The sequence below is a fragment of the Nymphaea colorata genome, chromosome 10, assembly GCF_008831285.2.
Source record: "Nymphaea colorata isolate Beijing-Zhang1983 chromosome 10, ASM883128v2, whole genome shotgun sequence".
NCBI classification, from domain to species: Eukaryota; Viridiplantae; Streptophyta; class Magnoliopsida; order Nymphaeales; family Nymphaeaceae; genus Nymphaea; species Nymphaea colorata.
In genome coordinates this window covers 2,347,581-2,360,996 of record NC_045147.1, presented here as the reverse complement: position 1 = coordinate 2,360,996, position 13,416 = coordinate 2,347,581, and the positions used below count along the sequence as shown (strand labels likewise).

Genomic DNA, 13,416 nt, shown 5'->3' with positions numbered 1-13,416 from the left:
CCTTGTGGGTTGAACCGAATTCCTATATTGGGAATTCCTGATTGTACATGCGGTACTTAAGTTAGATCCTTATCGGCAAGAGAAACAGTATGTCAATTCCTCATCGAGCTGAACATTCGAAATCTAATCCTGGCCATGAATCCCTTACCGGGGATACCTAATGCACGTACACGATATGTTTCAACAAGAACAAAAAAAACTGCGTTGCATCTCCACATTCCTTCGTCTAATTTAAATACTCTCTATGCAAAAGGGTACGAGATTCACTATGCATGGCTCAGCGCAAGAGCTTGTGTGTGGCTGCCGTGAGTGTGACCAGGCCATATCAAGAACGAGTGCTATGCCCTCCATGGCTACCCATTTTACCCACCATCCAAACGCAACCATGCACAGGCAGCTTATGCTCATTTTGTGTACACCGGCAGCTAGCGCGCTGCAGCCCGAGGCACCAACTCCTTCAGATCCATGCCGCAATCAGGACTCCACCAGGTATCAATTATTTTGAAGAGCAAATCAAGCAACTATTCTCTCTTGTTTCTCTAGATTCAAATGTACCTACTGCTAATCTGGCGTAGGTACCCAATTTTTTTCATGGAGATAAGTCAAAATCTTCATTAGTTGGCAGACACATATATCTATTCACATGCATAGGAAAACATATAGCTACCAGACCCTTATATACCACAAGTAATGGGAATCATCCAGGCCATAGATTCTAAGTATGTAAGAAAGTAGAGGTTTAGTTGAAAATATAATGGCCAAAACTATTTTTTGAATGACATTATCCATTTAATTTTTGAATATGATTATTATGTGGGATTCATGTTTGAGTGGATTCAGATTTGGATTAACCCATTTATCCTAGTTATTGGGTCCAATATATATAATTTTATGATATTTATTTACTTGAGGGATCCAATTATGCCAGTATGCACATGCCGCTGAATAAGTTTTTTCCTTTGAGAAAAATTTTGATTGCAATACCTGCATATGACTCTTCAAAACGAGGAGGACCTTAACCTTAGCTTACATGAATAATGATATGTGGCAAATGTAAAATTAGAGGTCCAGATTTGATAAGTTAGATAACAGGTTTATGAAAAGACTGGCACCAAGTTCCAATAAACTATTGATGCACCCTATGTGTTCATCCCTCTGTAAGTGGAAACGAGCATGTTAAAGCCAAGTAGATGAAACATTCACACAATAACTAGCGTGTGATGTGAGCAACACATACTTCTTTTAGAAATTATCAAGTATTTCATAATGTATTTAATGAACTACTTCGCCAATGGAGCATTCTTTGAAAATGGTGATGAAGTTGATGTATTTTGATATGAAAAATCCACCAGCACCAAAATGAAGTTGAAGTCATTTTGCCTCAAGATAAGAAGAAGCTCATAAATATGTTTTCTAGGAAGACATGCTGAGATGCGTGGGGGCTCAAAAAGTTAATATTATCTTTTTATTCATTCCTTACTCTTTCTAGCAGACAGCTTTGGATGTACTCTTCAATAACCTTGCTCAAGAAGCCCAAATGTCTACTCTAACTCTAGAGGACCTACCAAATGCTACTCCTTGAGTAGCTCTAAGCATAGATGAACTTACACAACACAAAAGGAGCCCTCCTTTTGTCACGAAGATGGATGTCGCTTAACTAGAACGTTGGGTCCTCCCTGACTTAGACAATGAGATGAGATGTAGCACCATCTGGTCCTGCTTCATGTCTTTTACGAATATGGTCGAGCAACCATGCTTTAAATGTGTTTCAAAATACTTCAGCTACACATCTGCCACTTCTTTTTTGTCACTTAAAGCATCAACTACAACATTGTTCTTCCTCATCCTGTGCAATAAAGTGCGGTCAAATCAATCAATTGCCAGTAAGCTTTCCTTTGTTATGAATAGGTACCCAACAAGTGGTGTTACCAAATGCAAAGGTAGTGCATCTTGTTATTTCTATGTCGTGCATATATTGCCTCTGAGAGTCTTTCAACCTTCAAAGGTAATGAGGTTGTCCTTCTTCTGCATTAAGATATTGCAGAGTAACAAAATCAGAGGCATCAATGTGGATTTAGAATAGTTTGGATTGTTGGGTAACTGAAGTACTATTCCCATGACCGTTTTTAGCCTCTTGAAAGCATCTTGATATTGCCTTCTTTATAGTCAAGCTTTTTTTCTGAAATGAGCGGAGGGCCATTTGCAGGCCACATGCAACAATTGACCAATCCAAGGGAAGACTGCAATTTAAAAACTTTTGACGGTGGATCCTAGTCTTGGGTGATATTTACCTTCTCATCATCCATGTGCAACTTGTCATGCCCAACAACTTAGACAAAGTCATTGTTTTCCTCTTACCTGAAAAAAGCGCCTCTCCCATTCAATACTTGATACACTATCTATAAACGGTCATTGTGTTCCTTCACATTGTTGCTATAAAATATGATATCATCAAGATCGACTATCATAAACTTCTTGTGAAATAGAAATAAGATCTTGCGCATCGTGTGGTGAAGGTATCTGCAAACTCAAATGGCATCATGAAGACTTCATAATCACCATATTAAGTATTGCAGGTTGTATTTGGCTTTCCTCACTTGGTACTGCTCAACTTTAGATCTGACATCGGGAAGAGTAGGGCATCACCTAACTAACCAAACAAAGCGTGCAATAAGGAGCAAGGATTATTTGGTCTTCTTCATGGTGTTGTATTGGTAGTTCACACATATAGTTGCTTGGAGCTATCATGCTTGATTTGGAATTCTTTTTATAGCCCTTGTCATTCAATTGGCCTTGTGAGACGTGAAACTTTCGTCGAAGGTTTTACTTTTGAAATTAACTTTATCCTGTGATCAACTTTCACGTGTCCCTTCGTTTTCCTCCATTGTCCCTATTGTTTCAGCCCAACTTTTGGCTTTGGCAGTGAGTATCTAACAATTTGTTCAGCCGCACTAAGAGTCATAGCCAAATCTAGTGAGTGCAGCCTCGTTAACTGTGTGGAGCCCATTTGAAAAGTTGAATTATATATATATATATATATATATATATATATATTAGGGCGAGTGGTTTCAGCTTGTCTGCTCCTAAGAGAGGCAAGTGCCTCCCCCCTATGCCCACCACCCCCAGCATTCATTGAGCTTGCGTTGAGACCTATTAGGTCACAGAATGACGCACTGAGTCGTAACAACCAAAATTTAAACCTCAAACCCCTTTGAAGTGGACCGCCTTGCCGCCAATGCGCTACTACCCCTCGGGGTTGAAAAACTGATCCATATCACTCTATCAATACATAACATGAGGGTTGTGAAAACACAAATATGGTCATGAACTGATCTGGTTGTGAAAACACAAATATGGGCATGAACTGATCTTGTTTGCTCCCAATTCATCAATTGGATTCAGGCCAAACACAGGCATCTCCTACTTTAGTGTGCTACAGGAGTTCATAAAAAACCAAGCTTCTTTAATGTCCTAGTGTAGACGTCTCAACCCCGTACAGTTGTTAGTAAGGAACATAGTGGTGACACCCTTTGTCCTCATTGCCAATCATTTTAATGACATCTTTAGGTGCCGTTTAGCTGAATGTTTCATAAGTCTACCTTAAATTTAGGATATATTCATAAAATAATTGTTAAAAGTATTCTATGCTTCTCCTGTGTCTGAGAGTCTGCCCGAACTAAAGGAGTCAGCCATGACACTATGAATGTACCCGAAATTTGTATCGAACACACACAAGTTGGAGAACACGCTTGTGGGTTTAATAAAATGAGTCGACCCCAAGAGAAAGGATAGATGGAGTGTCCCAAATAGTAACCGGACTCACGAGATGCTCTTTTTGCACAGATGATCGATCTAACTAAATTGGTGGCTAGCTTGGTTACAAATGTTAAAGAATTTAAAAAGGGATAAAATTGGGTTACTGGAAGGTCGATCCAAGTCACCTACGCTGTCAAAATACAATGGAGAGTAACTTGCTAAGGAATCAGAAAACTGGATGTTCATGTGCTCTGTAATGCTCCTTATGTCGCGACAAGGTCTCATTAAGGCAGATTGATGTCCATTGCAGGTTGTGTCCCCAGCTTGGTCTTAAAAGCCCTCAAGCACTCTTCTTGAAATTCTTTACTATGAGCAGAAGCTAATCATCCTCTTTTTCTCATTCTGTCTTTTCAGGTTGTTGGATCAAGAAAGGAACGTCAACAAGTGTTCCAACAGCATCTCCAATAACTACCTCTAGACCAGCAGTGCATGCTTGCCTCTTAACATAGCCGAGTCCTGCATGCTTAGGTTCTCTGCTTCCAGCTGAATAACTTGTTAGCATCCCAACCTAGTTTTGACCCATAAATACATCCTTCGTTTAGCTACTGTTTCTGAAGGTGAAAAGAAGAATCTCTTACTCAAAGCCCTACCTTTTTGCCATTCACTGTGATGGCACTTCCTGGTTCTGCTGGGCCATCTAAGTGAATTCCCCAAAGTTTCTGTTTGACACCATCATAGGTGACAAGCCTAGCAATGGTTTCCTGTCCTTTGTAGCATCCTGAAAGTGAAAGTAAAAGCATATTAACATCCTGACCTCGTGAGATCCCCAACCATCCCAATTCACGTCAATCACTACTCTTTGGTATGAGTTTTACTCCTTCAAAGCCGACACAAACAGGATTTCAAATGCAAGTGAACCTCGGAGAAAGCACCTTTATTTAAGGAAATAGCTTTCCATAAACAGGCTTCGAGGACATTGTATTCATCAGTGAGCTCTTTGGCTGGAGCTGGACGCCCTGCATTCATGAAACACCCTGGTAAGCATTACTGAAAACAACCAGTCTTCATCCTTAAATATTATTTTACAAAGTACAATCTACTTCTTAAACTCCCATACAAAAACATTCAGATAGGGAATTTTAAAATTGCAATAATAACCCATCTCTCTGAGTATCATGTGCACCCGTATAATTTGCTGTTGCAAGTTTTCCAAGTACCATCTCATTCATAGGTGCCTCCTGGATTTATACTCAAGTACTTCCAAATATACATTTCACCTGGGAGTCATTTGGAATCTCCTAACCTTTTTGCAGTCGGCACAGAAATGTAGCTAGCACGCCATTGAAGGTCTATGCCTAATTTTGACAACAAAATGACCTAGAGAGAAATCACACGTATTGCACACCAAACAAGCTAGACCTTCTTAGAGATAAGGACCATAGGTACAAAATGATCAATGATATCCTAGTGGTCAGTCAATGTTGAGACAAAAAAGAACAGCAAATTCTGCTCAGGAGTTTCATAGCTCCATTAGTAAGATATGCATAATATTCATGTGTCAGAGAGAGAGAGACAGAGAGAGAGATCATACCTGTGATGACATATGATGGCAAGAAAACTAAAGGCACAGACTTTATTAGTTCAATCGGATAAATTAAGTATGCTCAAGGTAAAAGCCCAATTCTTTCAACAGGAGGTTTGATGCATAAGTAGGTTCTCTAAGCATAAGGCACCAGTTTGCATATCACAATAGCAGAACCCAATAAGCTACCTGTGTGTGTAGATGCACTGTGGATTTGCCACATACACCTCAGCATACTTGTTTACTGGATAGAGGCAGTGTGCAGCATTAGCTTTGCTGCCCTTTTGCCCTTCATACAGGATGGTGCCAACCATGCTGGCACATAGACGTGCCAGCCACAACTCGTACACATGTCATAAGGTAAAAAGTCAAACCACATTGACACAGTCAAGCCACTGGAAGAGCAAGTCCCTGCCAGCATTTTTTTGTCTTGATAACGGTAGATATAAATGGATGGCAAACAAAAACAATAGGACTTTGAAGGCCAATTTCCAGTGCCGTCATGTCCAGAAAATGACTATCTTTTGTGTCATATGCACAAACATGCAGGTGGCGGAAAGAGAGAGAGAGAGAGAGAGAGAGAGAGAGAGAGAGAAAGAGAGAACCTCTGAGGACTCTTAGTCTTTCCCACCCTTTAGTGCCCATTGGAACTGCACCCAGGGTAAGGAGAGCTTTCCAGACTGGTTCAGCATTTGCCGGTGTCAGTAAAAGGGAGAAGCCTTCTTCTGATAAGACACTTCCAACACCCACAGTAACTGGCGCCTTGTTCACCTATTACATGGTCAAATGTGAAGATACATTCATGAAAGGGAACCAAAAGACATATGGCAGACTTAAATGCCTAAATGAGTAATCTAAATAAATATTTTATTCAAAGAACTTTCTCTATCCCTGTACTTCTATCTAATTACAGATAGGAGCACAAACTGTTGAAAGGAAAAGTATCACTTGCAATTTGCAAAGGGGCAACTACTGGCTTCCTTAATATTACTTCTTTAATTTTGTCTGAAATATGATATTGAAAGAAAGAAAATAATTGAAAAGATGCTGCATTCATGCATGGCATAACATAAGTTATCATGCCATTGCTATCAGTATATACAGCTAATTAAAGACGAAACAGAAGCATTCTACGAAAACAAAGAAATCCAAGGAAGTGATATACTATTTACTAACAAATTTTAAGTGTTAATGTCTCTTAGATACAGCTATTTACTAACAAAACAAGTTAAATGATATGCAATAAAGCAAACAAAAGTTCCATCACCTCAGTGGGTGGTTGGATTTAAGACCTTCAAATTGAAAAGAAAGTGAAGTTTTCAGTACACAAGGTAGCCTCTTACTATGAACTTCTAAGTCTGACTTATCTAGCTTGCCAATTGCCGTCCAGAATGCAGAAAAGAGCGTGAGTGCCTTCCAGTAGCTTGAAAATCAGCTTCACAGCATCAGGGGATGTTCTTAAAAGGAAGAGTAAGTTTAGGATGTGTGCAGAGCAGTTACTCTGTTCTTGAAAGGTCCAAAAGGACTTCCAGTATTTGCCGTACCTAATCAATCTATTTTTTCATGGTCCTGGTATTTGCACTACATAATCAATATATTGTCTTTTTCCAGGTGTAGCAATTCCTTGCTGGACCTCTTGACCTAACAATTCCTTCAAGCTCTTCACAAACATCAAAACCCCATTGTCTGGATTTACGGTTGTCTAGTTTCAGTCATGGACAATCCTTTACATTACATGTTCAACTGATTTTTTTGGCACAATTTTCTTGAGCTCCCAATTGGCCAACTTCCCAGATCAGTAAACATGTAAACTCACAAACCAGGAGATGCTGCAAAATATACAAAGTGATACCATAAAGTAACCAACAAATAGCACCTTCAGAAATTCTAATAAAAGGGTATCCAAGTCAAAAGGAGGAAGATTGTCAGATGGGCAATGACAATAGCACTACTGAGAACAAGCTTTCAAGCAACAAAATTGCAATGATAGCCCCGTTTTCCTTACGCTATAATGATGGTGTGTGCCATACGGTTTGCCCAAAAGGTCACTGAGATTCAAATTACTTATCACCTACATTCACATGAAAAATAAAAGTTATAGATGTCCAAAGGGTAGCTTGAAAATGTATAAATGTGCAAGAAACAAAAATTCAAAGAAAACCTCACTTCACTGCTTTTGGGCCCCATGAGTGTGAAGAAGCACGTGGTTTTTGTAAGGTCCTGAACCTCTACTTTGTCTGAGAAGAATATGTACCTATTCCCATGCATGAAATGAAAACATAAAAAAGAAATCTGAAGATATGCCATCTGTCATAATTCATAAATTAACAGAAAACATGCTTTTTCTTTACTAAAAGGAAAGATACAAAGTGCTGGCTGTTAAGCAGTCAACTTTTTCATACGACACCAAATCAAAGTACCTTTATACTTTAAAATGACTTAATATAATTAACTTTTTCTACAAAGAATGCCCAAAGGGGTGGCTGAACGAAAGTTTTTATGCTTCAGATCGGCCCCGGGGCTGTTCAGCCTTTTTTGGCTGGATTCTTGCAGTTTTTCATAAATGACAACTGCAAGGGACGTGGCAGGAATGTTCAAAACTATATGCTTGGGGAAAAAAATGAAATCTGATTGTCATGAGTCCAATCTAAAATCACATTTCAGTTTTTATTTTTTATAGTCATAGAGGTGATCCGACCGCATTTCTGCAGTCAGATGGAAAAATCTGGCCAAAAAGGGGAGATGGTCAAATCCAAATTAACTCTCTCTGCTTCACCATATCTACAGCTATTTATCTATATGACATAGAGAGGTATTTCAACACTGTCAGCATAACAACTCTTAGGTCAGGAATTAACAAACTGGCCCAGCCATTTCCGAATGGTAGCTTGGCCAAGAGGTATAGTAGTTATGTGGTTAAAGCCCGATACAGGAAATGAACCATAGATGGAATAATCCCCAGCACAAGACAAATATACTCAATAACGTTCTTGTCAAATTAGAGAATAGATAATAGATCAGGAAACCAAGCCATGCATCAAACTTAATGAACGTAACTTACCAACCCAAGTGCCTCAGAAATCAAAATCCTTGTTTTATAAGAATATGAAGAAGTACAAAGATGAAAGGCGATGACTATGTGACATATTAAAGAGAACCAGATCTATTGAAGGAAAGGATACCTGTTGAGCATGTCAATTATGCTGCTACAGGTTTCTGGAGAAACATGCAGCAACACAGAATTTTTCTGTAAACAAGCAAGTGCAATGAGAAGTCATCAGGTCTAGGTCAAGAACATAAATGCAACACATGAGAATCAGGAGAGAAGCCTCCAGAAGTACAGAAGGAATTAAAAAAGCAGCAGCACACCATAACCCATGCATGTGCGATATCAATGGTTCGTGCTGTTGGTGTCACAAAAACAGTGTCACAACCCTGCATTTTAGATAATGATCTTGTTAGTAGACAAGTTTTTGAACTAGAAAGAGAATATTTTGAAAACCAAGTTGTTAGTGGTTGTCACCTGTCCTTCACCAAGGGATTGGAAATTGGCTGTGCTTTGGTTGTGTAGATAGTTAATACGATCTTCTCCAGTTACTGCATTTAGATACAACATAATGATACAGCTGCATGAGAAAAAAAAAAGTAATTTTGTATATACAAAGAACAAGAGTTCAAAGAAAAGAATGAGCACTTCATGCTCTGAGTGCCATCTATTAAGTTCAAGTCAGTGGCAATGATTAATATATGATATTTCAGATGTCAGAAGTGTGATATACATATCCGAAGTTAACATAATTAACAGCTATACCCTAATATATCAAATCGGGACACAACTGTCTCTTTTTTGAAGTTAACATAATTAACAGCTATAACCTAATATATCAAATCGGGACACAACTGTCTCTTTTTCTAGATCATAGTCATAGGTTTAGTTCCTATTTGCCTTTTCCATTACCTAAAGGCATCTTATAAATTCATTTTATGTACTGTTAGTCTATTACTTGTGCATCATGTTTTATCTTAATGGTTTCAATTATTCTTCATCCATTCTTCTTAAAGAATTTCAGGATGAAAAAACTGCATTATTTCAACAGTATTACCCAAGAAGAATGAACCATTCCATTCTTATGTAGTTTCACTCCCAAGTAGAATCCACAGGAATCCAAAATTACATGTATAGAATAAAATTTCCAACAGACACCTCATATCATGATCTTATGAAGGTAGTTGAGCATTAGCATCCAGAAAGAGTAAAACAGCTGCATCCTGAAAAAAATGTGATTAAGTGTTGCAAAAATAATACATAATCCAATGTTAAATTTATGCCCCACCATCCAACCTAAAATGCTTCTATGCATGTTGGATACCAAGTCTGCAGGCCACTCATTCACTTTTAGAAACTTCGAGAAATGGGGGCTACTTCAAGTTCAGGAACTAATGATGCAAACTAGGTGGAATTTAATTATCTCAGTTAACAAACATTCCAAACTAAAAACTCAAATGCTTTCAGATTTCCTTGTTGACCAATGTGCTTAAATTCTTTGCTTTTATTCTTTCCTTGTCTTTTCCCTTCCATCATTATCATCATCAACACCATCTTCTTCTTTTTACAAATGAATGCTTTAAAAATATGAAAAAGTATTTCCAATTACTGTTATAAGTGGACAAAATGCCATTTTCTAGTATGAAATTATTGACAAACTTGCTCACACACGCTTCCTTTCCTTCTTAGAACTGTGTTAGCAACTTAGCATCCATCGGCATTAAATCTTTTTCCATAATGTTGTATGTGCAAAATATGCAGATATAACAACCATATAAAACATTCATGCACATCAAAACAAATATAACAGAAGTTAAAATATATCTAAACCATTGTCGAGAGAGAGACTTCTTTATGCTCACAATGGCAAAATAAACAGCAAGGGTGACCATACTTCAAAAGGAAAAAAAATGAAAGCATACCTCGAATTCGTCCAAAATGAGAAAGGTCCACAACCTTGGTTTTGAAAAAAATACAGAATTAGTAGGCATTCCCTAGTAACGGATGCAACCAGTTCAAGAAAAACTCAAAACAGTGACAATAAGAAAGAACCTGTGTTACTTTAAAATCATAGGAATTGGTTTGGAATGTCAAAAATCATCTCCAAATATTTAACCACGTAATACTCAAATTATGGCCCTAATACAGTAGTTCATGGAGGAGCAAGACAAAGAACAGAAACTTGCATTTGGGACTCGCCACAAGCATAACATTATAAAGATACACAAACTAGGCTACTTTTTGGATTCAACTTCTTAGAGTAAAATACAAAATGCATTGCATGCATGAATTCTTTAAGCAACGTGCCAATTCAAAGTGCAAGCACTGTTCCACATGTTAAGAGTGTCAACTTATGAAACATGATTTGCCATATCAACAAGCTAAATACCAGTCTTCTCTTTAACCGCGATGAGAAAAGGCGTACATAAACACATTCAGATCAGTCTCTTCAAAACGCCAGAAAAGTTGAGAATGAAAAAGTATTACAAGTATGACCTAAAAAGTTTCAATAGAAAATATCATGAGTTGTAGCAATTTACTCATTAACCAGAAATATATAAACAATCTTCATTTCAACAAGATTTTGCAATAAAAAATTGAGTTTCTCGTCAAAACAATTTAAACTAAACATGTATTCGGCAAGCTCACAAAAATCTCCATTATTTTGCAAACATCGGAACGTTATCGTCATTTTGAGGTCAGCCGATTATATTGGCAATACATCTCCCAATTTATTAAAATTACAATTCTTTTTAAACCTTTGACAAAGGCCACTTTTTCATTTTTTTATGCATTGATTTTTAAAATTTTGCTTCTTTTTATGTTTCGGAAAAGTTTTTTTAAGTGTTTGCAAGAAAGATAAAAGAAAACTTGTTAAATCTACATCCCTTGAAGGATCCCAGAACTTCGCAGAGAGTGATATGGGTGACTACCATTTACGGAAACAACATCAAGCAAGAGACACAGAATTGGATTAAGCAATTGAAAAGGTGACATTTCCTTCATTTTATCAAGTGGACCAAGTTCCCGGCTTCAACAAGGCCGGAGTAAATCAACTTAAGGACCCAAGGTTTCCGAATTTACACCAGCAATGAACAAAACAGTAGCTTTGCGGTCCAGAGTTATTGTCCCATGTGCATGGCACTTGCAAAGAGTTAAAGTATTCATAGACATCTGCAGTTTTACTTCATACTTTTGCGTTGCATTATGCGGACTTATAATGTGAGATGCCCTAAGAATGAAAACAAACACGAGAGCAACTAATTTGCCGAGAGGTTAACCACCAAACAACCATTATAGCTTAAGTGCTGAACCATGTCCCAGACCACACTGAAGTCTCAACTAATTTCTTCATCTATATACCGTTTACTGAATGGGCCTATAAGTGCTATCATCAGAGCTTCCAATTCTATGGAGATGTAGAATATCGGAACAAAGAAAAGCATGCCTCATACAGCAAAAAAACGAAGCAACGATTGAGCAAATAAAAATAAGAAAAAAAAATCGGCAACCTGAATAGGATTTAGGAATAAGGGCTAGAGAGTTAAAATACGAAAACGCCACTAAAAGGATAAAGAAGAGCCCACCGCAACACCTTCTTCTACTGCTTCTAGTGCCAATTCATCGTTCCCAAAAGTCTCTACACTTCCATCCTCTAAGGTTTCAGCTCCTAAGGCCACCATGGCATCCTACGTATACCAAAAGCAATTTTCAGTAAACGAACTAAAGGCCCGCCTACATAAAACAATCAAAGAAGAAAAACACCAGGATAAAGCAAGAAAAAAGGCAACCGACGAACTTGCAGGTCATGATCGATTGGAGGTGGCTCAAAATCGAAAGGAGAAACTTCAGCTCGCCTCAAGAGCTTTGCTTGGTTCAAGAAACCCACCCTGATCCTCCCATTAGGAAAAAACCTACTGGGCAAAAAACTGGTACCAGGAAACCCAGATTCCACAGACTTCAGAGAATTCCTCGGAGCCAAAATACCAACATTCTGTGGAAAACTAAGGCTAAACCAAACAGAGGAACTCCCCATCAAGTTATTCTTCAAAAACTGATGGATGACCAAAAGGGATAAAGCAGCCAGAAAGAAGAAATGACAAAAAAGAAAAAGAAAAAGAAAATTCGTACTAACCACAATAATCAAGGAAAATCAATGTACAAAGAAAACCATAGGAAGGAAAAAGAAGAAGAGGCCAACACGAGAAAACGGTGCAGTCTAAGAGATTACAGAGTTATATGAGTTCAAACCAATCAGAAAAACAGAAAAAAAAGAAGAAAGAGCGCTTGGAATGATGGTTTTATGAAAGGAACAACAGAAACCACCTAAGAAACAAAACAAGAACAGGAGGAGAGGGATGGAAATGTAACAGAAAAGCCAAACTTGCAAACCACGAAGAGATAGTGTTTGCAAGCATTATATTCTGTGCATGCCTGTAGGGAGAGAGCGGCGCAGACCGAGACTTGTGGCTACGAAGCAGAAAACCACAAGCTTCATTTTTCCTCTCTCCACGGTGAAAAATGAGGGCACCCTAGAGGCATGCATATATACTTACCCGTCCTTGGGAGAGTACGAGTCGGATTCGTATGATACTAGGTATGGACCCAAATCCTACTTAGCTTGGGATGGTAGAGGGCCGAGAATAATGTCATTGAAAGCCTCTTAAGCCACATTTGCGTTTCGTGATGGTCTTTGTTTTTGAATTTGAAGTGAGTTTGATTAAATTTTCTACATCATAATTCATAAATCAAATTAAATTTAGAAAAGTAGAGGTTGTTCCACGTAACAAACGCATAGTTACATTTAGTATATTCTGTAGTCCATAATCTACTTAAATATGGATAAGAATACGTTGTCTAATGTGAAAATCCAGATTTGCATGTATTTCCAAGTTAATTTAGCTTCAAAAACCTGCAGTGGTAAAACTTCTTGGGTGCACGACCCTAACTTAGTATTTTTAGTTGACACATCTTGCTTTGGCATATTGTGTTGCCACCCATGGTATATAATCCACAAAATTGCATTCACAAT

At 38.0% G+C, this 13,416-nt stretch overlaps 1 protein-coding gene across 2 annotated transcripts; it reads right to left on the bottom strand.

Moving 5' to 3' along the window:
- Positions 1-3,886: 3,886 nt before the first annotated feature.
- On the bottom strand, positions 3,887-12,898 carry LOC116262398 (putative transferase At1g60990, chloroplastic). Of its 2 annotated transcripts, none has more exons than XM_031641737.1 (12): positions 12,819-12,898; positions 11,972-12,073; positions 10,307-10,340; positions 8,862-8,935; positions 8,708-8,773; positions 8,521-8,585; positions 7,505-7,592; positions 7,344-7,409; positions 5,944-6,109; positions 4,689-4,772; positions 4,407-4,534; positions 3,887-4,324 (listed from the first exon to the last, which is right to left on the bottom strand). In XM_031641737.1, the coding sequence occupies exons 2-12, from the start codon at positions 12,065-12,067 to the stop codon at positions 4,154-4,156; spliced, it is 1,038 nt and encodes a 345-aa protein (XP_031497597.1). In that variant the 5' UTR covers positions 12,068-12,073; positions 12,819-12,898; the 3' UTR covers positions 3,887-4,153. The 2 variants fall into 2 exon arrangements, with proteins under 2 accessions (XP_031497597.1, XP_031497596.1); XM_031641736.1 differs by having other exon boundaries at positions 12,184-12,894.
- Between the last annotated feature and the right edge of the window lie 518 nt (positions 12,899-13,416).

Excerpts from the sequence above, each read along its gene's own strand:
- LOC116262398 (XM_031641736.1), bottom strand. The coding sequence starts at position 12,420 with ATGGGGAGTTCCTCTGTTTGGTTTAGCCTTAGTTTTCCACAGAATGTT. Across the intron at positions 8,586-8,707 it reads TCGCACATGCATGGGTTATG|AAAAATTCTGTGTTGCTGCA; the intron begins GTGTGCTGCTGC and ends GCTTGTTTACAG. Across the intron at positions 4,325-4,406 it reads TCACAGTGAATGGCAAAAAG|GTTGGGATGCTAACAAGTTA; the intron begins GTAGGGCTTTGA and ends GGTCAAAACTAG.